The sequence below is a fragment of the Rhyacophila brunnea genome, unplaced genomic scaffold (genome assembly GCF_057557595.1).
Source record: "Rhyacophila brunnea isolate RB1 unplaced genomic scaffold, BYU_Rbru_1.0 scaffold_14, whole genome shotgun sequence".
Taxonomy (NCBI): Eukaryota; Metazoa; Arthropoda; class Insecta; order Trichoptera; family Rhyacophilidae; genus Rhyacophila; species Rhyacophila brunnea.
In genome coordinates, this window is record NW_028232796.1 from 23,634,059 (window position 1) to 23,658,944 (window position 24,886).

The following is a 24,886-nucleotide window of genomic DNA, read 5'->3' on the forward strand; positions in this document are numbered from 1 at the left end:
CAAAAGATAATGCACGGTGAATGTCACGAGACAGTGCCATCTTTAGATTACTAAATCCTGAGCATATCTTTTTGCACAAGCAACGAGTTGTCCACTGTTCAGCTGTCAAAATCAGATCCCAGATTGCTTAATATATTGATTCGCCCTTTCTCGTTTCAAATTGAATTATAAAAAAATTCTCAAATCAAATATATTAACTATCAGTGTTATTTATAAATAATATACATTCCTGTTATCCATCAGCTGTCAATGTCAGACTAGTCCTTCACACAAAAACCGGTGGTAATATCAATTTCCAAAAAATATGTAGCATTGATCTATGCATTACATTCGTAAAAGGTGTGTTAATGTCAGTGTATTATTTATCATGTAACTCATCTATACAAATCCCTGTGTGAACACGACAGACGCATCAGTATGTGTACTCTATAGAACAATGACAGGTCATCCATAGACAACAACGGGAGGGGCTGAAAAAGTAGGACCAATCGTTGTGAATGTATCAGCTTTCTACTTGAGTCGGCAATGCATGAGATCATCATTAATATTGCACTCATGTATAGTTGCAAATTGCCACTTCTGTGTATGAAATCTCAATTATTTGACATCAACAACACTAGGTATAAAAGATAGTTAAATATATTAAACACTGAGATGTAATAAAAATTATAATATGACACGTAGTGGAGTAAATAATATTATATTATAATAGATATTATATTATACTGCAGAGACAGTGTGTCTGAAGTTTGATTTTTGTTAGTTTGTCTTAAGTAACTAAATAATACAGATTTTGTATCTATCTTTATTTATATTTCAGGGTCATGCTTTGTCATGTTTTGTACAAGTACATATTATTAAACTAATAACAGACAATTAAAAAGACCCAAAATCATAAAGTTTAGTTATAATCATATTAAGATTAAAGGACATAGAAAATCTTAAATTGTGTTTTCCCGAAAATGTCGTGGACATTATACCTCAGTGGCGAAGGGTGGAGGTAGGCTGTTAAGATTCGACATAAATAATGGGTACTAAACTTAGATAGTGTTTGTCAGTTTTTTTTAAATTGAATTAAACCCTGCCTAACCCTAACCATAGTAGATAATAGTAAAATAATATTCGTTTATCTATAAAACATGTAAATTTATGCCATTGAACCATACACGTGCTGATTTATAAATGAATGCATGTCCGGTAAATTGTACGTTCGTCACTGTTCTGGCAGAAGACACTAATTCGAAAAAAATGACATATTGAGTTAGTTATACCAAAATGTTCCTTATTCCAAACTTTACCGTCTGGAAACCTTCTTAATAAATAAACAGTCTTTATTTTAAAGTCATCCTTTTTACGATTACTTAATAAACTTACATGATAGACCATTTCAATCATTTTAACAACTTCAAAGTCAAATTACTCAAAACTAGTATTCTCCAGTTAGTGTGTTCTGCCAGAACAGAGGCGGTATGTAGTTCGGCGTATACAATATCGCAATGAGCTTTTATACTGATAACATAATATGGAAGTGTAGCATTGAGGCAAAATACCGCGTTGTTCGTAGTGCAACTTCACCGTTCAGCTAATTCTATTCATACACATTATAATAGAAAACATATAAGCATTAGATTGAATACAAACGAAGGTAGGTAGGTATATAGGTACTCATATATAAGTAATGTGAAATAATCATAATATATTAATAATAAAATTAACTTACTAAAATATCAAAGGTATTATCTGTTACCTACCGTAATTATTATAATAAAAGATTTATTATAAATTAACGTCAAATCGGACAAAGCAAAAAGGAACCAACTAACGATTTTAGGTATTTTAAGTTATGAATGGGAACTTGTTCAAAAAAATCCAAATTTCAATTTGCCAAAGAGATCCAAGTTCAATTCGGTCTAGCTTCCATTATTTACATTATTTTCTTTTTGCTTAACGGACAAATGTTCTAAACCTCAAATTTTCTGTTATGAAAAAAGAACAAACTGCTAAGTATCTGTCATAGTCAGTATCAAAGTGTCAGAAGAAGTAAGAGGTCAAGGTTTCTTTGATGGTATGGAGTACTCTATCTTTACCTTACGTTATTTTGCTTAGGTTATTAGAGATATACAAATATTTATTTGCAATTTGATATTTTATGATAAATACCTACATAGTTTACGACTTTGCAAGTAATATGGAATAATAAAAAAGAGAATCAGCAGTTGGTTCCTTTATGTAAAATAGTTTCTAGTGATTGTTTATATGGAAAATGTCATACAATAAAAAGGAACCAACTGTATTATTGATTAATATCCTATGATATATTATTGTATTTTATTTTTTTTTGACTAGTAATAGTCAGAGTATTTAATAATTTTCATGTTCACAACATTTGCATAAAGTATATAAAAACATATACAGACTTTGAAGCTCAATATCTCTATTTAGCAATTTTGCAGTTGGTTCTCTTATGTTTATCTCAATCCAATTTCAATTCAATTGGAAGGAACAACACTGACTCTCAAGAACATAAGTTTTATAGTATATATCTAAAAAAGTCAAGTGCATACAAAATGAAAATTCGGTGAAATCATCCATGGACAAACAGTAATTTTTTATGCTGCCATCTGTTAGCGGTACAAAAGCTCACGGTGATCATATTGTATATATACGGCAAGCTGTATACCGTCGCTGCTCGCGAAATACCTCAAATGTGGCAAAACAGTTTAGGAGATAAATACAAAAAACTATTTTAAAAAATCTTGAGCATAATTATTATTAAATAAATAATAATGCAGTTTAGGTTATGCAGAAAATGCTTTAAACGTGGATATTTTTACATTGGTGGTTTATTTGGCGGTCTGTATATTTTGCCACAATTGAACACCAAGAGTGCGTGCACAATTTCTCCGATGTTCACAATCGAGTTATTTAGTTATGTTCATCATAAAATTTGGTAGGAATACATCACATTGAAGATGTATAACTTTCAACCAAAATGACAAGAAAAAATTAAGGAATACTTTGACATCAAAAACTCATTTTCGCAAAAATTGGCACATTGGAGGTATTTCACGTACAGCGACGATACGTACAATTTACATGTAACCATAGGAATGAGCTCTTCTATTCACTACACGTTGTAATCCGGAATAAGAACATCATGTGGGATATTGGAGAAAAATGTGTTAATGATGTCCACGACTTTTTTAAACACGATGTCAATCGCTGGACCACCTACTTCTGTGATGACGTCACGCCAGTTATTGTTCAGAACCACATTCATTGTTTCATCTGAAAAGTATAATCATTTTAATCAATTATATTTTTTTTATATTATGAACGAAAATATATTATTTTTATATTCCATGTGAATAGTTTTGGCAACTCAGGTTTCATCTCCAGGCAGTCCAGTTTCAAAGAGTGAAGGTAGACTGTTAAGATTCTACATAAATAATGCACACTAAGGCCTACCGCGCATGAACGATTTACTATCGTACGGTCAACAATCGAGGAGTTGTAACCATCGTATTGCAATGCAACCCCGCGCATGGACGATCGAGCGAACGGCCGAATTGAAAATCTGTGTTCAGACACAAAATTTTACACCGATTCGAACCGGCCGGGGTCCCATTGGCAATGTTTTTAAATGAGAGCCCGCGCATGACAAGTCATGGCCGGCCGAGAGTGCACTCATACATGCACGCACAAGTGACGCGGTCGTATAGGGCGCACGCATACATCGAACCGTTATGAGATCCACATTTGACTTGACAGTTCATCGATGCGTACCTATTGGCTTTGCATGCGCGTACCAGTCCCATTTTTTCAGTTTCTTTCTTCATAAATTAATAATATATACACCCACATTTTAAAACAGTTTGATAATCTATACAAAACCTCTATATATTATATAATATAAGCTCTACAAAATCCATTTTGACATTTCTTATATTGCGTCCGCCATTTTTCGGTGCGGACACATATCTTCAGTGCGCGCGCATTGCCTCCGATCTATATCACGCCATGCGCGCTCAAACATACTGGCCAATAATAATTTGGATCATGCGCGCGCAAACCAACGATTGTCCGAATGCTACCGGCCGGTTATGTAATCGTCCATGCGCGGTAGGCCTAAACTTTGTCAGTCATACGTATTTATTTTCATTGAACGAATACTTCAAATTATATATAGTTAGTTTTTAAAAATCTCTCGACAATACATCCGACACAGTTGTTCTGCGCGGACTAGATGACCTGGAGAGACTGATGGTGTAGGGCAGTGTTCTTCAACCTTTTAACACCCGCCGCCCGGTGAACATATGAAAAATATTTCGCGGACCGGTTTTAATCAGAAATAATAACAATTATACATAGAATTTTATTTATTAAATCTTATGTTTTAAAATTACAATTTTAGGTTAGTGTCACATCCGCTGCTGCTTTTTGTAAGCAAACTTGATATACGTGGTTGCAGCATTGTTTCGGAGAGACAAAGCGCTGCATTAAAATCCATTCAACAAACAAATATAGAATAGCAAAATGTCATTTTGATTTCCATAGTAACGCACGTATATAGTCATAATTTAGTTGCTAGGACCACTCCCTTAGCAACCAATAATAGTGGATTGGATTAAGGATTTCTTCCGAAATAATTTTTTATACAAAACAGAATTAACAGAAAATGAATTCAAATTTACTTAAAGATGGCTAAACGTATTAAAAGAATGCACTGGCATCGTGTTCTGATATATTAATTAAAAGTTTCAAATGTCTAGCTAGTCGGGAAGTTAGTTAAAAATCGATTGCAAGATTTGTACTGGATAAACAACCACCGGACAAACAAGAATACGAACTAAGAAAAACGTGGTAAAAATTGCATTACTTACCGACTTGTTTGTTCATAAATCCAGTTATGTTAAAAATTACATTTCCAAAATGTAAGTCCTTTTTATGACTGTTTATATGAATATATTTTTTCCCGTCTGCGGCTTTCTGCGTATCCCAATCAAGTATCAGCTTTATCCGGAAATTTTCTGGAAAACATGATAATATTATTATATTTGACAGTCAACAAAGTTTTGTCAATTTAAATAAAATTTCTACACTCTTATCTCTATTCTAATTTGAATTATTGTTTTTCGGCGGCCTGAAATCTGTTCAAAAATTCATAACATTATAATAAAATAATTATTTGAAAAAAATAGTTTAATATCAATCATCTGCTAGATTACTTCAGCTTACTCCAATCCTCTTGGTCCTATGCATTGCAGTATTTTTCAAAATTGATAAATTGTCTACCTATCAATCTACTACTGTATTAGGCCTAGGGATTGCAATACCAGTATTACAAAACCGGTATTCCAGTATATATCAATACCGAAGTACCGGTTTTCAAAATCCAAAATACCTGAATTTTCGGTTTTAAGAAACTACACTCATTTGCGTTTTTGAAAATGAATTTATTGTTATTTTTCATCACTTTGCACTGTATTGCTTATTAAATTGAGTGTATAAGTTATCTGCTTCTAAAATGAAAATATACTGAATCTATATAATAACAACAACATCCGAATAATAACAAAACAAAATCCATCAAATATAAATATTTATAAAATTGTCGGGATAAATCAACATAATATTATTTCGAAATAGAAAACATCCGTGACAAATTTTCAATCATTTTATAATATAATAATTATTGATGACTATACAAGCGTTCAATTGAAGAAAATTTTCCTGCAGCCTTTTTGCGGGCTTTAGTTAAAATTATCAATATATCAAATTTATTTATAAAAATTACCAATTCTACAATATTATGATCAATACATATTTTTAAACGTCAACATAATAAATGTATGTAGGTTTTTGCTATAAAATAGTGTTTTAAAGAGATTTTAATAGCTATAGTTACTGATAAATACTTATGTTTTTTTTATGTTTTAACGAATACCGGTATTAATACCGGTATTCAATAAGAAATACCGTAAAACTGTTATTGATATTTTCATTCGGTATTGCAATCCCTAATTAGGCCTCTCCATGCTAATTTAATTATTCTTCTCAGAGTTATTCATTGCTGCGTCCATCAAAATCTGTTGTATTATAAACCTTTTTATTTCATTATTATCATCATGCCGATGATACAGGGCTGATATCTGATGGTTTAAAGAATTTACATCAACTGGTAGAAAGAGTCAATGAGGTCAGTAATAAAATTCTTATGGCTCAAAAATGAACATTAAGAAAATATAATAATTATTAGTATCAAAAATAGAGACACAAAACACATCATTTTGTCATTAACAGTGAACCAATTTTGTGTGACCAGTGTGACCCATTATAAAAATATTTATGAACATGGATCAATGAGAAATGGGACCAGTCTCAGGAAATAAAAACTAGGATTGAGATCGCAAGGGGTACCTTTCTCAAAATGAGACGCCTCCTTAGCAATCGAGACCTTAATTTAGGTCTGAGACTGCGTATGGTACGTTGTTATATTATCTCAATTCTTTTCTATGGTATGGAAGTATGGACGCTAAGCCCAGAGATGTCGCGGAGAGTGGTAGCTTTCGAGATTTGGCTGTACAGACGCATCCTCAAATCCATTGGACTGACCGAGTGACAAATGCTGAAGTTCTCAATCGAATAGGAAATGACCTAGAAGTTCTGCGTAGTATCATAACCACCAAACTACAGTACCTCGACCACATTATGACCCAACTTATTATCTAAGGAAAGATCAAAGGACGACGCCGCATTTTGTGTAGTGCAGCTCCACTGAACTGTTCGGGGTACCATGTTCCCTATGTAAGATAATTGAAAATATTGATACCTACAATAATATTGATATATACAACCATCAAAATGGTTGCCAGTCGATCTGTTGTATTTTTCTGCCAATATCAGACGCTTCTCAGTAACGTAAATAACTTTACATTATAATTATATTAACATATTTGCTACATACTGAGTTTGATAATAGAATCCACGACATAAAAAAGATTCCCATATTATACAAAAATTACCAAATTACCAGAAAAAACAATTACTTACCAATTTTAAGATGAAGTTTTCCATCGAAATTTATTGGAAATACCAGCAGTCGTCCTTGCATTTGATAATTGGATCTAATTTCAAAATTTCCAAATGCAATCGCGGTTAATTTCTGCTTTTTAAAATCCATTCTGAAAGTAGAAATGTCTAATAATTATTATTCACATTTTTAATTGCCGGCATTTCTATAATATTTGAAATGCGATAAATAACTATTTCTTAAATAATTATAACCTACTTTCCCATCGTTTTACCAGAAGGGCAATTCACGAATGAAGCAGTAAATTTTTTAGTTTTACAGGAGATATTGTGTGTATAGAGCTTCGAACGAAATGGATAAGTGCGAGTGAGAAATGATTTAGCATGCTTATACCTCATGTCCATGCGTTAGAGTAAGATAGAAAGTAAACATGCCAAAACGAACCGTTTGTGAATTTCATGGAAATTAAATAACATTTTTATCCATTTTGGTAATGACTTCATATTTAATCAGTACTTACCGTTAACGTTGCACGATTAAATCATTCATTGTTGAAGTAAGTAGCCAATTAATCTTTAAACAAGCTAGTTACGTCTCCAATATAACAATATTACAACACGGAATTTCCGTTGTATTTTGCAAACAAACATGTGTGTTTCTGTATTACAAAATCACAATAAATATTTAAGTGAGAATTTAAACACAAACTAATACTTTCAGCGGTAATAGTTATGTAAAAGATAGAAAAAATAGAATAACAGCCTGTTCACTACGTGCGAATTTTTAACGTTTAATAATATGTCAAACGGAGTTGCTAGCGCCTCTACCGGCAAAGCGTGTATACTTCAATTGCATACTGTACTCGACACTACCGGTCGACTTTTAATATACTTCGTTGAAGTGGGCTTGCGCTTACGTTGTGCAACCGGTCATACTGCTTCATTCGTGAATCGCCCTCGGGATGGCCAGTGCGTCGGTCGTGAAGATATTTTTGGTCGATCGCGGACATTATAATATATTGTACTTATACGTTTAATATAGATATTTTTGTCTTTGGATAATTTTAATAGCATACTTTATATCTTCAATGACGCAATCCTTGTATCCAGTGATTTCCCCGTTCGTTGACTTAGCAGTTAATCCTGCAGTCGAAAACGAATCGGCTTCAAAGTATAGTGGATCCATATTTGGAACGCCATACTCTGGCAGTCCATTGACGAACTCCGGGATGAACTTTCGCGTCTCTCGCAAGAAGCATTCCTTAAATTTGGGATCATGTCGATGACATGGTGTTATGGAGGCGGCTGAAAAGATTAAACATAATTCATGACATAGATAGTAAATACAAAATACATTATCAGTGTTACATATCGGTCATAAGATAAAACTGCATTTCTACATGGAAAACTTGAAATGAGCTTGCGTATACCTACCCTAAATACTGTGTATCAATTCAATTTATTTATTTTATATATTGTGGACATTAAAAATTATAAGTTTAAGACGTTCACAACATGACATGAAACAGTATTATAAAGAAGAAAGAAAAAAGAAAAGTAATAAAAGGGATAAAAATGAAAATATAAAAAGAGAACATAATATAAACATACAAACGCAGTGAAAATACAATTATACATCTATAGTAGTTCAAAAAAGTACACCAAGTTAGCTAAGGAGACCCTATTTTAAGAATTTATAAAATAGCGTCCTCCTAAACTCACCCTCACGCAAATGGAATATATCAACACCTGAAGCAATTTGGTTGAACATAGTTATCGCTCTCCCAATTGGCATTACCAGTGGCAGGTTGGTTCTGCACTTTGGGAGAATAAACAAGTGATGCTCCGTATTTATAATATAGTTGTCAGGGACACACAGGTCAACACTGCCCAGAATGGCAGAGTTCTCATTTATACCTCGTATAAGTCGAAAAAAATACGTAGCTAAATAAAAATCTCTTCTAAATTGCAGACTGCAGTATGTAAGCATACCTAAGAGAAAGTCAGTTGGATAAAGCCACGGATAATATCCATACAACCTCAAGTAAAGGAGTCTCAAGAATTTCTTCTGAACCCTCTCGACCATAAGGTTATCGTTATACCAGGTAGTGGTGAAGGGTGGAGGTAAGCTATTGAGGTTCAAGTCAAATAGTGCACACTAAATTAAAGACTAAAGTGTATAGATAGTGTTTGTTAGTTTTTAAAATTCAATTAAACCCTGCCTAACCAACACCATCTGTATTCTTAATCCATGATTGAAATGAACACGCATGATTGAAAAAGTGTGCATTAATTTTGTCGGATCGTCCATAGCATACTTACATAAGAGTACCTTGGTATCAAAGTGGGACATGAGCCATCTGCAATAATTTGCAGGAGAGGCGATTTTTCATTTCATATAAATATTGAAACATAATATATATAAAAAAAATACTTGAGTAATGCTTAGAGGTATAGAATCACATTTATTAAGTTAAATCTAAGATATTCATTTTGTAAATATCAAATATAATCGTTCAAAATTGCTTACGTCCGTTTTTGACACATACTTTTGCGTTTGTCCGTGTTTGATACGCAAACGGCCGTACGTGTCCGCTTTTGACAGAAAGTTTAATTTTTTTAAATAAAATTGCAAGGTAGTTCAGATTTCTTTTATTGACAGAATTTAACAATAAATGAAAAGCCTTAAAATTAATAATCATTTATTTTCTGGAGATAGGTAACAATTCGCAGAAAATTTAAATTTTTTTAAAATAAAATTTCAAGGTAGTTCAGATTTCTTTTATTGAAAAGATTTAACAATAAATGGAAAGCCTTAAAACTAATAATCATTCATTTTCTGGAGATAACAATTCGCAGAAAGCTTAATTTTTTTAAATAAAATTTCAAGGTAGTTCAGATTTCTTTTATTGAAAAGATTTAACAATAAATGGAAAGCCTTAAAACTAATAATCATTCATTTTCTGGAGATAACAATTCGCAGAAAGCTTAATTTTTTTAAATAAAATTTCAAGGTAGTTCAGATTTCTTTCATTGAGAAGATTTAACAATAAATGGAATGCCTTAAAATTAATAATTATTCATTTTCTGGAGATAACAATTCGCAGAAAGTTTAATTTTTTTTAAATAAAATTTCAAGATAGTTGAAATTTCTTTTATTGACAGGATTTAACAATAAATGAAAAGCCTTAAAATTAATAATCATTCATTTTCTGGAGATAATAATTCGACTCCCGCAAGTTCCACGTCATCTCCATCAAGTGTATCAATAGCTTCTAAATTATTCACTTCTTCAAAGCATTCACATGCATGAATATCTTCAGTATATTGTTGGCCATCGATTGGCAAATTATTATTTGTTTCAATTATGTTCTTATACCAATGCAGGGTTTCTATATTCTTCCATTCGAGTCCAAAATGTTTCGAAAGTAGAGAATTTACATCGTTTATCTTGTTTTCATTCAGTTTAACGCCTATAGGAATCGGTGCTGGATTTACTGCATCGTATGTTTTATTCTATTTTAGAATTTGCTTCTCTCTCGCGATGTCACAATTGTAAGGTATTTCACCTCTTACCACAATATTATTCTTTTTCGTTTTGCGGAATAAAATTCTCTTGCATTGAGATATTTTGAAATGTAATTGTGCTGTAGATTTTATGTTTATTTTAGCTTCGTCTTTCCAATTATGAGGACTCCAATCTGTACCAATTATTTTCAATGTTCCGTGTGCTTTAAATACATCATGATATTCTTCAATATGTATTATTGTTTTCTTTTTCTTTAAGTCTCTTTCGATAAGACCAAATACCCGATCTGCTGGAAGGAAAGAATGTCCAGTGACTGGAAAAATTATCTCTAGCTTAGTGATTGATGGAGGAGCATTGTTATGAAGCCATTTGGCACACATCGTTACTATTGTTAAATTTTTATTTTGGCCAGCACACCCATCTGCTACCAACCGAACATTTGTGTATCCGTTCAATACTTTTGATTGTAGTTCATTGAAAATGATTGATGCTACTTCATTTGAAGATTTCCTCCCTTGGTTTTCATTCCATGTATAAATTGACACATTTTGTGGTGACAAATTATTTTTTGACGTTCCTGATACGACTGCTAAATTGAAGCAGTAAAATTGTCTCGAGTAATAGGCGGACTGGTCACTAACTTTTGGCAACACAAGGTTTTTCTGGCAATCGAAGGACATAAGAAAACAATCATCGTTTTTCTTCTTCAAATATTCGAAAAAACAGTTTGCTTTTTTTTGTGTAGAGTAAGTTTAAATATCAAATCTTTTTTCTCATTTTCATCCTTTTCTAATTTCACTTTTTCTTTTAATTCCAAACATGTGCTACATTCATCAGTGCTTGGAGTTGCAAAACTCATATTAAACCGGGTATTAAACAACATCCGAAAGTATGACATTTTTACTTTGAAGTCATCAGTGACGCTATTATTATACATTGACCATATTTTGGTAATGCTTAGATCTGAATCTAAGTAAATTCTTGTACTTCGGTCTCGTTTATAATGTGACTCGATTCCCTTGAGACATTTGGTGAAATCGATGACAGAATTCATCTTGTTTTCAAAAAGTTTATCCTTTCTTGATCCACCCCTTGTTTCAATGGGTACTAACATGTTATTTTTTTTAAACCGTTGGAAGACTCCGATAACTCTATGTTTTGTTATATTTAATGTTGATAAAAACGTGGCCCTGCATACGGGAAGACAATTCCCAGCAGTGTTTATAATGCTGTAATGAAATGTAGCCATTTTTTGTTTTATAAAAACTTTTTGACGGCGTCTTTTTGGTACGAGAGTCCTACAGTATTTCAAAATAAAAGAATCCTGCTTGTCTTTAGCTGGTGCAGAATAAAACGATTCGTGAAACTTCCTTATGTCTTCCATTGTCAATAATCTGCATTGAAGACCACGACGATGGCCGCATTTAGGAAAGGAAGGCACGCCTTTTGCAGAATATCTGGAAAAAATAATATATTTTAGTGTTTTATTCAACTTAGAAACCACGGTTTGAAAAAACATTTTGTTCTTGAACCACCCTTTCCGTGACCATAGTAATGACATGGAGGTAATAGCGTATGTGTAAATGCGTTAACAATGAAAAATACTCGTAAATAACGAGTGAAAATGCGCAAAGGTTAATATTTAAATATTATTATTCTTATAAAAACATAAAATTATGCTTGAGCACATCATATTTTAACAATAAATCGCATTTAAAAAAGATGCATTGTGATCGAAAAAGTTTTGTAGTAGTATTCTGATAGTACTTACTTTAAAGTCTTTTCTTTGGCCCTTTTCCACTCATTGGGCTTAGCTACACGTTTTCTAGCATTCCTTGAGTCCATTTCAGTTCATTAAATATTATACTTTTTCTTGAAAACTATTATAAATGCACTTATTTTGAAAAAAACTGACAGAGAACCTCTATTTTAGAATAATGTTATCAGAGTGCCGAAATCCCGGCAGCCATGACAGTCTGAGAAGATTCCTGCTCAGTGATTGGCTGGCCCTTACCTGCGCGCGCATATAAGTCAAGTGTCCGTTTTTGATATTATACACGAACTTTAAACACAAAAATCTCCATGAAAACGACCGTTTTTGATACTGTCGAAGGCATTGTTGGAAAGAGCATCACTAACACTACCAGAATCAACAAAAACATGAATTTAGTGGAGTGTGGCTTATGTCCCACTTTGATACCAAGGTACTCATAAGCTGTTATGGTTTGGTTTATGGAGGGTTTAATTTAATTTTAAAAACTAACGACTATAATATACACATTATAGTCTTAGTTCAATGAAAACAAATGCGTTTGACTGACAAAGTTTAGTGTCCAATATTTATGTCGGATATTAACAGCCTACCTCCACCCTTAGCCACTGATAGAGTCGATAAGTTATCCAGCAATCAAGATAAAAATGGAATAGGACAGATATAAACATCAATTTTAGCAAGTACCTAACTTAACCTAACCTAATCTAACCTACATTCACCCTTCACCACTGTAATATTATAGTACAAATATTTAATCATTTTACAACTTAATTAAATATATTATTGGCTGAGGACACTGCGGCGCTATAAATCAGACAACAGAACTTATCTTTTACCGTCACAAAAATACTTAATATCCCATTCGGCGTGAACATTGTAAATTTTGATCATCTTTTGGACACTCATCATCGCCAAACTGTTTTGTATAAAGAACCCACTACGTGATTGTAAGGCAAAATACGCCTCAGTTTAAAGTGGCGGGAATAAAATTTATATCTTCTCTTTCTCTCAGTCCTACGATAGGTTGTGTGTGATCATTGCCGACTGAAGAGAAAGCCGATGCATTCACGACTGGTTCTACCTATCCGCCCTTCCCGTTGCCTATGGATGACCTGTCAATTCCTGTCATTGTCTGTAGAGTGCTCATACTGACGCGTCTGTCGTGTTCACTTGTCGGAGTATCCTTAGTTTCAGATTATTTTAACGTATCTTGGAGTTCATCTGATTTAGTGGTTCTGTGTTATTAATAATTGGAAGTGACGATCAAAGTAAATAAACTTATTCTGTGAATAATAATATCATAATACACTAGAACGGTTGTCAATGTGACAGTCGATTCTAAACGACAATAACTAATAACTTATTTATACTTTTCAGTCATTATAGAATACCAAACTCTGCTTGCAAGTAAGTTATCAATAAATAGTATGGCAGTGGACCACTCGTTGCTTGTGCAAAAAGTTATGCTCATGCTTTATTAATTTAAAGATGGCGGTGTTACACTAGATGCCTCAATGGCGTTGGGGTAGGTGTTCCATCTATTGGGGGGTTGTTGTAGAATCTTATTTTTTATGTATTAATTAATAAACGGTGCATGCACCTATCAAACAAAATATATAGGTAAACTACAACAGAAAAACAGGGACTCAAAACTGAATCATACCCAACAGTTCGAGGTAGTCGAAAATTGAATTTACGGTTTTAAACATAACCAAAAGGTCAGCTATTTGCCGCCTTGATTTTAATGCGGACAAAATATTAGTTACATCTAAAAAATATATAAATGTTTGATTTTGTATAAAATTTGTGGAATTCAACTGACTATTTTATTGCAAAGAGATATTGTTTCAAATAATGATTTTAAATGATAATTATTATTAAAACAAAAAACATACATGATAAACGTATTGCAAATACCTACGTTACCGTCATACATGAGAATAGAAAATTCACAAAAAATAAAGTCAACAATAAGTTAAATTCTTATATTGATTTCAGTAAATATTGTTTTTGAATGAATTTTACTGCAATATATTTTGTAAACGTTTGAATGAATTAATGTTAGTGATTTTTTTACTAAATACTTATTTTGAATAACCATTATTTTGTTATCCAATAATTTTATTATTATAAAAGGTCATAATCTTTAAAAGGAATGGAAACTTTTGGTTACGTAATAGATAATTATTATTGTAGAGTTTTTGTCAAGTTCAGATGAAATCCGCTGAAGGCTGTTTTTTGCTAATCGAATCAAATTAACTACAATAATTAAGCGCAGTGTATTATACAGGCTTCCGTCAATCAATCAATTAGAATCTATTTTTTAAAGTATTAATTTTAATCTCTTTAATAGCAGTACGTAATATAAGAAATACATAAATGTAGTGCATGCATAATCACATTAAATAATATATGGTTCAATACTAATATAGTTATCAAAATGAATACATAAAATCTTTTCTTTGTCCTATAAAATAACCAGCGGCGCGATGGCGTAGAACCTTGCGATACTTGCGACCTTGCCTATGCGATGATCGGTTCCATGAATAAACAGAACGGTGCTAAAAAAAACGAACACCAATAAACAAAACTATGACATTTCACGAAAAATATACATTTAATATTAAAATTGTCATATCTCTATAAGCAAAATTACTATAATAAGCTTTTGGAAGCAACCCCACGAATGTTGTATAGATTTTTAATAACACATGTTTTAAATACGCTGTTAAAAAATCAAACTATATAATATCTGCATTCCTAATCGCTGGAAAGCCTCAAGACATAGATGTATTAAATAAAAAGAGGGGCAAGAAATCGGCTTTCTCATACAACTGAATGAAGCAGGCCAACAATAGCCGACAACTTACGAGAAATAGCGACGCGACAAAAAAAATTCAATGCATCACGGAAGATTTACTTTGGTCATTATAATTTACTCGTATAATATAATGTTAACGTGGAAATTTTGCCGCAACTTGATTGCCAGCCTACCTCACCTATACTTTTTCAACATACCAGCCTGCTTCAACCATACTTTCATATAATCTGCCACCCCTAGCCTTAATACTAGGTACAACGAAATAAAATAATGAGTTTAGTAAGTCTGTGGAGTTGTGCATGATTATCAAAATCAAGCAGATAAATTTAGGTTTTTACGCCGAATAACCAATATGCATTGATTATAAATAATATATTACTTTTAGTTTTATATAAGTATTCAATTAATATATAGATACGACCAAAATGAATCGATATTTTATTTTTCCACTGGCTGTTCTGTTTTGTCACTGTTCTTCCTCTTCATGTTCTGTTTTGTCCGGTTACCGCGATGATCACATGCATTTACCACACTACATTTTGAAGGCTCTAGCTAGAAACAATAATATCAATTTATATTTTCATAAAAATTTACATTTGCACCATGAAACATCATCCATCTGTACTACGATGGAATATCATGAAAACCGCAGAGCTACGAGTTGTATTGGTGGGAACATGAAAATTAAAAGGTTTTTGTCAGTATAGACGGATTGTAAATGAACCCACAGAGAACTACAAAGAAATGCTTTAAAAGAGCAATCTCTCTTCGGCTGCACGGGGATTGCATTGATATTGATAGTATACCCATAACAAAACGAGCCGGAAAATTCTTTTGATTGCCATTATCATAAAGAAAATTCGTATGTAAGTAAGTATAAAAGTCCAAGAAATTTATTGTGGACTACAGATATTAAGTTTGCATATTCTTTAGTATCCAACACAAATAATACGTCGTATAAACCCTCATTACAAAACCAAGTATAATATACATATTATTATTATAGTACCATTAATACAGTCTAGTAGAGAAGAGTGGAGGTGGGCTGTTAAGATTCGACATAAATAGTCAGTCATACTAATTTGTTTTCATTGAACTTAGCATAGAATTTGCAGATGGTGTTAGTTAGTTTTTAATATTCAATTAAGCCCTGCCTAAACCAAACCCTAATAGTTTATATTATATGCTATTATCGATCCTATAAAATAGTGAACACCTTTTCAGTCATACTTATTTGTTTTCGTTTAATTAAGAATACATATTATTACAGATGGTGTCGGTTATCTTTTTGAAATTCATTAAGCCCTGCCTAAAGCAAACCATAATAAATAAAATATATTCTTCTATCTATAAAATATATAAAATGGTAGGTACATGATTTTAATCGAATTTTAAAAACTAATAAACACTATCTACGCATTGTAGTGTAAGTTCAATGAAAAAAAATCGTTTGACTGTCAAAGTTTAGTATCCACTATTTATGTCGGAACTTAATAGCCTAGCTCCAACCTTCGTTACTAATATAGTCGATACGTTATCCAGCAATCTATTTATACAACGCAATAGGACAGACATAAACATCAATTGTATCAAATACCTAGTATCAGTGACGTCTCTAGATAACATGCCGCCCCTGGACAGCGCCAAAATGCCGCCACATTTTTTTATACAGTATTTTTCATCATCCGCGAACCTGTCGTTTCTGATCACCAAAGACGTCGAAGGGCAACGCAAGTAAACTAGTCATTTTCAATTTAATTTTCAATTTATTTATTTTTTTAACATATTGTGGACATTACAAATTATAAGTTTAAGACGTTCACATCATGACATTTAGAAACAAAGATATATAAATATAACAGTACCTACCATACAGTATCAGATAAATTAGATAGGTACAAGGAAGTAGGTACACCGGATGAGTTAAGCAGACCCTATTTTAAGAATTTATAAAACAACGTCCACCTAAACTCATTCTCACGTAGGTGGAATATATCAACACCCGTAGCAATTTCGTTGAACATAGTTATCGCCCTCCCAATTGGCATTACCAGTGGCAGGTTGGTTCTGCACCTTGGGAGAATAAACAACTGATGGTCTCTATTTCTAAGATAGTTATCAGGGACACACATGTCAACACTGCCCAGAATGGCAGAGTTCTCATTTATACCTCGTATAAGTCGAAAAAAATACAGTCCTGTTAAACCTTTTATGTTAATTAATACATTTTGTTTCCAACCAGTGAGCTGAATTTTTAATGGAAAGATATTTTTGTTATTACTTGTTTTTTGTTTATTATGTTTTTTACTGCTTTGTTCGTGAATTGCTCTTCTGACATTATAATATATTGTACTTATACGTTTAGTATAGATATTTTTGTCTTTGGATAATTTTAATAGCATACTTTATATCTTCAATGACGCAATCCTTGTATCCAGTGATTTCCCCGTTCGTTGACTTAGCAGTTAATCCTGCAGTCGAAAACGAATCGGCTTCAAAGTATAGTGGATCCATATTTGGAACGCCATACTCTGGCAGTCCATTGACGAACTCCGGGATGAACTTTCGCGTCTCTCGCAAGAAGCATTCCTTAAATTTGGGATCATGTCGATGACATGGTGTTATGGAGGCGGCTGAAAAGATTAAACATAATTCATGACATGGATAAGTAGATACAAAATACATTATCAATGTTACATATCGGTCATAAGATAAAACTGCATTTCTACATGGATCGACTTGAAATGAGCTTGCGTATACCTACCCTAAATACTGTATATCAATTCAATTTATTTATTTTATATATTGTGGACATTACAATTTATAAGTTTAAGACGTTCACATCATGACATTTCGAAACAATGATATATAAATATAACAGTACATATTACATAAAAAAAGAGATATACCTATCAGTAGATAAATTAGATAGGTACAAGGAAGTAGGTACACCGGATGAGTTAGGCAGACCCTATTTTAAGAATTTATAAAACAACGTCCACCTAAACTCATTCTCACGTAGGTGGAATATATCAACACCCGTAGCAATTTCGTTGAACATAGTTATCGCCCTCCCAATTGGCATTACCAGTGGCAGGTTGGTTCTGCACCTTGGGAGAATAAACAACTGATGGTCTCTATTTCTAAGATAGTTATCAGGGACACACATGTCAACACTGCCCAGAATGGCAGAGTTCTCATTTATACCTCGTATAAGTCGAAAAAAATACAGTCCTGTTAAACCTTTTATGTTAATTAATACATTTTGTTTCCAACCAGTGAGCTGAATTTTTAATGGAAAGATATTTTTGTTATTACTAAGTTTAAGTAGGTAGCTATTTCTATATATACTTTGGTACTGTTATTGTACTATACTTTATAATATATTATCCTCGATTTGCCGCCCTTCGAGTAACTGCCGCCCCCAAGCGACGCTCAATCTGCCAACCCCCACGGGACGTCACTGCCTAGTATAGGTTTATGTTGATGTCAAAAATAATTAAGTCCAGTTTTTTTAATGCTATTGCATTAAAAATTCATTAAGTCAAATGTTTTTCTCCACGATTCTAATCATGTAGTCAAATAGTTGACTTAATGACTCCGATCTTATGCAAATTTACTGAATTTCAATGTCGTTGATACGGAAGTAAGTATTAAAAACTTAGTATTATCGAAAAATATAAAATTAACACTATCTATACTTCTTACACGAAATGTTTGCAGAAGTTTTTTACGCAGCAAAGAAACCAGTGTAGCACTGTATTTCAAATTTAAAAAAATCAATTCAATTTGTATTTTTTTTAAGAAAATCGGAGATATCTAGAATACGACGTCATCATCCAGAGGGAGATAGGTATTATATATTTGAATGAATGAAAACAACTGAATTTAGTTTCAATAAAAGTTTGTATTTTTCTACAAATTATCTTTCAAAAATTCATTCTAGATTGCTTATGATTTTTATTGAGTATAGTAAAAACGGAGTGAATAGGAACGTTTTTAGATTTAATATTTAATTTAAATCTTATGCTGAATGACCGAAAAGCTAAATTAGAAAAGATAAAAAGTTGTGTTTGCAAGCTAAATTCAGCTGTATGGTTTGGTAATAAAGTCTCATTATTCACTCCCTATCGATATTTTCCCAAAATTATTGTCTGTTTCTATTTACCAGCGAAACGGGATGAATAGGAACACTAAATAAAAAGAAAGGAAACATTTATTTTAATGTAATATTATCATACATATTGAAATGCAAACAGTAGCATTTTGGCAATTGTAACACTCTGATTCATTTTTTTCTGGAACTGTTTATTTTCTCCACGTCATTTCTATTCATCCCATTTTACGGTATCATATTATTTTTAATAAAAGCATAAAAACGAAGTACAGTTTATGCATCACTGTCTATCTCCCAGCCTAATAATATAATTAACTCGTGTGATGACTATGCGTCATGTTTATAGTGACGTGGGTCCCGGGTTCGAATCCCGGGTCTGGCAAAAGAATTCACATGTTGTTTTTCAATGTCAACCGAATATATATGTATCGAATTATTAAAAAGGTATAGGTATTTATCTAAAACTCGCTCATAAGTCGATTTTTTTTTATTTAAGTTATACTTGAAATCAGATCAGAGTGTATTTTTGGCGTGTGACATGTATCACATAATTTATTTTTTCACAAAAAAATAAGCGCACTCGATTAGATTTGAACCACCGATTGTTCGGTTATCAGCCGAACGCACAACCTTTATGCCACAGTATGATACTGCAATCGTGACGATTATACAGTATAATATTATAGTTTAGAATTGTTCCGTTGCCTAGGCAGCGAATTTATTACTGTCGGCCATTTGCAATTCCTTACGTAAACAAACTTTTAAACGTCAGAGTGAAAGTTGATACTTAAAAAATAAAAACAACGATAAATAATTATATAATTTAGTAATATAAGTTAAAGTGTATAGAAATAAACCAACGGCGTTCCAATAAGCGGTCTTTTTTCTTGAGTGTGTAATTTAACAAGATAATTAAGAGCTAGTCGAAGAATCTAGGTTATCAAAAGTTTTGTTTTTGCGTTGTTACGCCAAAGAAGTATAACTTCTAACGCGCGTACATAAGTACACACCGAATTTTTTTCAAATAAAACAATAATTCCTATACTGCTTCAAAATATCATGGAACTGAAGATTCATCGCGGAATTTAGACACTCAATTAACCTGAAGGAAAATATGATGCGAATTCACATGTAAATATAGAAAAAATGAGAGAAAAATATTGTGATGATAAATTAATTATCATAGATTATCAATAGTCCATATTATGTAAAATTTATTTTGAAGATTATTTTTTCCCTAATAATAAAATAGCTATGTATGCAAATGCCGTATCTGGAAATTTGTACGTAAACAGTTCACCGCAGGACACTTATTCGTGCGCCGCAGTTCGTGAAATATGAGTTCCGTGTAACATTTAATCAAATGACGAGTTCTTCGTTAAACATTTCACCGTGGAGTATATTTGTACGTATGCTACAACATATGGCAAATTTTATGAGATGTCTTTACTAGGTTAGGTTAGGTTAGTGTTAATCTAATTGGAACAGTACTATTTGCAAACTATCGCCGCATTTTGTAAGATACGTACAAATGTATTCCACGGCGAAATGTTCAACGAAGAACTCATCATTTGATAAAATGTTATACGAACTCATGTTTCACGTACTGCGGCGCACGAATAAGTGTCCTACGATGAACTGCATACGTATAACTTACATGTAACCTGCAAATGTAGTCTGGGATCAATATTGGCTCTACAATTCGATGTGTCTTTTCCACTTCACGAAGAAGATAATTAACATTTTTTTACAGGAAATAGGTAGATATATGTCACAACATGTGAATTTACCCTCGGCTTTACAAACAATATACAAGTTACCACTCGTCCATTATGGATGCAAGTTACTTAGTTCTTCTATCGCAGCCATAAAGAAAATTAAGGACAATATAACTTACTACACATTACACCTAAAAATCATAATTGTGAATATGTTAATAAATAATAACTCAGTGTAATTATCTTTCTAAACCACCTCGTACGAAAAAGCAACAGCACGATTATTTAAAAAAGGGTTTAAGAATATTTGATTCTTTATTATGGCAAAAAGATGTTTCAAAATTGTCTTGTTTTTATTATAAGTCAAGCATTCTTAAACATTCTGTATATTTTATCAAAAAAATACTTGGCTATTATAAAACAGGATTGCGACTTGAAAAAGGTTGGGGACCCGTGATTATAAACTCTAAAATAATAGTTCTTTTTACAACATTTTTATTAGCACGTATTTTTGTTTGTCCGGTGGTTGTTTGTCCAGTACAAATCTTGCAATCGATTTTTAACTATCTTTCCGACTAGCTAGACATTTAAAACTTTTAGAATATATCAGAACACGATGCCAATGCATTCTTTTAATACTTTTAGCCATCTTTAAGCAGAATTGAATTCATTTTCAGTTCATTCTGTTTTGTATGGAATGACGTTATTTCAGAAAAATCCGTAAAAAGTAATAGACTATTGTTGGTTGCCAAGAGGGTTGTTCTAGCAACTAAATTATTAATATATACGTGCGTCACTTATTAATATATACGTTTAAATGACATTTCAGTATTATATATTTGTTTGTTTGTTTGTTGGTTGTTTATTTACTTCGTATCAAGTACAAGTTTAAGCATATTGAGCATAATAATTCAACAGAAAAATTAAAAAAGTTGTAAATAAAAAGTTCTTTTTATATTATAATTATTAGGTCTTAGGTTAATCTCAGATATTAGAATGTAATTTGTAATACAATAGTTAATGTATTCTTACAAAATTCGTATATATATATATTTATAGTAATCCAGGATTTTCGTTTCAGCACTATAAAATATTTAAAAATCTTACATAAATATTCATTTAGAAAAACGATCACCTCTAATAGTAAAACAAAATCTGGATTATATTAATTAACAACTCAAACGTGTATCATTTCAATACATTTTTGAATTCTGGTTAATGTAAAATACCAACCATTGATTTAATTGAAAAAAATCAAACCACTTTGTTATCAACTTGTTATCTCCTACAGGTAATTATATAGAGTTTAACCTATTTTAATGGCTAAGTATTATTGTTATAAACTTACGAAGTTGAAGGCCATGTGAATTAGTAATATAACTGGACAATAAAACAGTAATATATAATATTATATCACAAGATTTCTTTTTTTCCAACATTTTTAAAATACTAAATTTATCTATAGACGATTTTAATGCAGTAGGTTATTTAATGAACACGTTTGATATTGTTTAGATGGATTAACCAACTGTTAAGGACGATAGCAATGTGAATCATAACAGGATATATTTTCTAATATAAAACACTTACCTTAACACTCAATGCACCGATAATATATACAAGGAAATCGTAAGTTTGATCTTGTCGAAAACAAGTCAAATAAAGATTTTGTAACTACCTGCATTAACATGTCAAATCACTTTTTGAGTCTACTCATATCGTAACAGAGACCTTAAATCATATTTTACTGAAAATTTTCTTATTCTTACAATTCTTAAAACGTTTTTCTTAGCTCGTATTCTTATTTGTCCGGTACAAATCTTGCAATCGATTTTTTAAATAACTTTCCGACTAGCTAGACATTTGAAACTTTTAGAATATACCAAAACACGATGCCAATGCATTTTTTAATACTTTTAGCCATCTTTAAGTAGAATTGATTTCATTAATCTAATTATTAGTTAATTCTGTTTTGTATGAAAAGTTATTTCTGAAGAAATCCGTAAAAAATAAAACTAGTATTGGTTGCTAAGTGGGTAAGTTGCAACTAAATTATTAATATATATATATACGTGCGTTATTATGGAAATCATTCTTCATCAATCAATCAAAACATTTCAGTATTATTTCTATCAAGTATATTTTTTTTGATTATTTAAGCTAGTCAAGCTATTCAACAGAAAAATTAAACGTTGAATACAAAAAGTTCTTTTTATCTTGTAATTGTTTTGTAGTTATAATACACTGACTCTCAAGTGAAGATATTATTATGTAAGTATACTTTGGAATATTCTCTAATATTTTTTTATAAAAAAGATAAGTTGAGAAGATTCGTAAGCTGCGAGCTAAATGTATGTAAGTCATATTACGTTTATAAAGTGTGGGCTTAAAATCACGAGGCCCTGCGTTTGATGTATAGCATCAGCAGTTATTTAAGTCTGGCAATGTCTCCAGGAAACACTGCAGTCTCCATCCACTCAAGTGTAAATGTATATTGATTTTTAAAAAACACTACCTTAGGTCAATAATTATTATAAAGCAATCATTATTCGTAGGATGTTTATCACATTTGAATGGTCAAAGACATAGCTTATAATTAGTATCTTTAGAATTATCCTCAAATGTGTTAATCTTGCCCATTTTTTGAATAATAAAATGCCTAATTCTTGTCAAATTTGGGATCACAGAGATTATCAATATAATTTTTTATCGTAAATATTTCACTATAATAATGTCGATATCAATGCCTGAACAAAAACGATGCATGAGTGCGAGTGAGAAAGTATTCGGCACCCTTATAATCTCTGCGACACGCGCTAGAGTAAGATAAAAGGTCTTCATATTTTTGAGTCAGTTTCCAAAAGTATCGCTGGCAAATCGTGGTGAATTGCTTCACGTAGCATCGATAATCTGCAACTTCGTGTTGCTAAATTTGCTATTTTTTGTGTTAAACATAAAGTCAGTGGTATATATTATTAGTTAATTAAGTAGGAAAGGTGGTTCTACGTGTTGTATTAAAATATGGTAGCCGTACTGATAAGCAAGAAGATGGTATAACGTTTCATAATTAAGTTGATACATGTTTGTGACAATTTATTTGTATACTATTATTTATTTTAATATCAGTGACCTAGTGTTTCTTTAAAATAACTTAAATTATGAATATCTTTACCTAATGGTTGCATTTTGACCGCTTAAAAATACTATATAACGTAAAAAAATAGAAAATTATATTTTAATTCTGAGCGTCTAGTGCGAGCATTTTGGGCGAGCACTAGCGAAATGGTCTATGGTCTCGAAAATTTGTAGGCGAATGCGTTCGCTCGCCCACAAACCAAACGCACGGCACGTAACTTCATTTAGCAATGCAACGGGTGGCGTCTAGATGTATCTATAGTATATGGTCGATATAAATTATACTGATGGTTTTATAAATGCGTTAATAAATTATTTAATGTAAAAAATCTTAACACCACTGCAAATTTGTGTACTAAAATATGACTATATTCTAAAACATTAGAGCGAGAGGTTTAAAAGAATACTATTTTATGTAATAAAAATACTTTATGCAGTCATCAAATGTTTAAAATAAATATAAAGGATAATATGGCTTCAAAATTATATAAATAGATTATCTACAACGTTTAAGGAATGCCCAGAATCATGCTTTGAAAATAGAATTAAAGCTCCATTTTGACCTACGCTGAATATGTACCCCCTGAACGTAGGTAATTCGGCAACCTGAAATAAATTAGTAGGTAAAGTATACTTACACTTCACTAATAAAATACTTTCACTTTTTATCGTCAAAGTTGTAAATCAGTCTGGTGCACAATGTGTTGGTGTTTTAAATAAAAAAATAAGTGTTTACTAATCAGACAAGTAACCAAATAGC

General features: G+C 31.8%; 1 protein-coding gene across 2 annotated transcripts; it reads right to left on the minus strand.

Annotated features, from left to right (window-relative positions):
- Positions 1-2,346: 2,346 nt before the first annotated feature.
- LOC147075755 (circadian clock-controlled protein daywake-like) lies at positions 2,347-22,541 on the minus strand. Of its 2 annotated transcripts, XM_085942060.1 has the most exons (6): positions 22,340-22,541; positions 8,109-8,337; positions 7,054-7,184; positions 4,884-5,030; positions 3,086-3,288; positions 2,347-2,700 (listed from the first exon to the last, which is right to left on the minus strand). In XM_085942060.1, the coding sequence occupies exons 1-5, from the start codon at positions 22,428-22,430 to the stop codon at positions 3,128-3,130; spliced, it is 759 nt and encodes a 252-aa protein (XP_085798186.1). In that variant the 5' UTR covers positions 22,431-22,541; the 3' UTR covers positions 2,347-2,700; positions 3,086-3,127. The 2 variants fall into 2 exon arrangements, with proteins under 2 accessions (XP_085798186.1, XP_085798185.1); XM_085942059.1 differs by having other exon boundaries at positions 2,347-3,288; positions 22,340-22,525.
- Between the last annotated feature and the right edge of the window lie 2,345 nt (positions 22,542-24,886).

Bases quoted from the DNA above. Each gene is read 5' to 3' on its own strand.
- LOC147075755 (XM_085942060.1), bottom strand. From the start codon at position 22,430: ATGTTGGAAAAAAAGAAATCTTGTGATATAATATTATATATTACTGTT. The intron at 5,031-7,053 runs GTAAGTAATTGT...CATGTTTTCCAG, and splicing joins AAAACTTCATCTTAAAATTG to AAAATTTCCGGATAAAGCTG. The intron at 3,289-4,883 runs GTAAGTAATGCA...TATACTTTTCAG, and splicing joins ATTTATGAACAAACAAGTCG to ATGAAACAATGAATGTGGTT.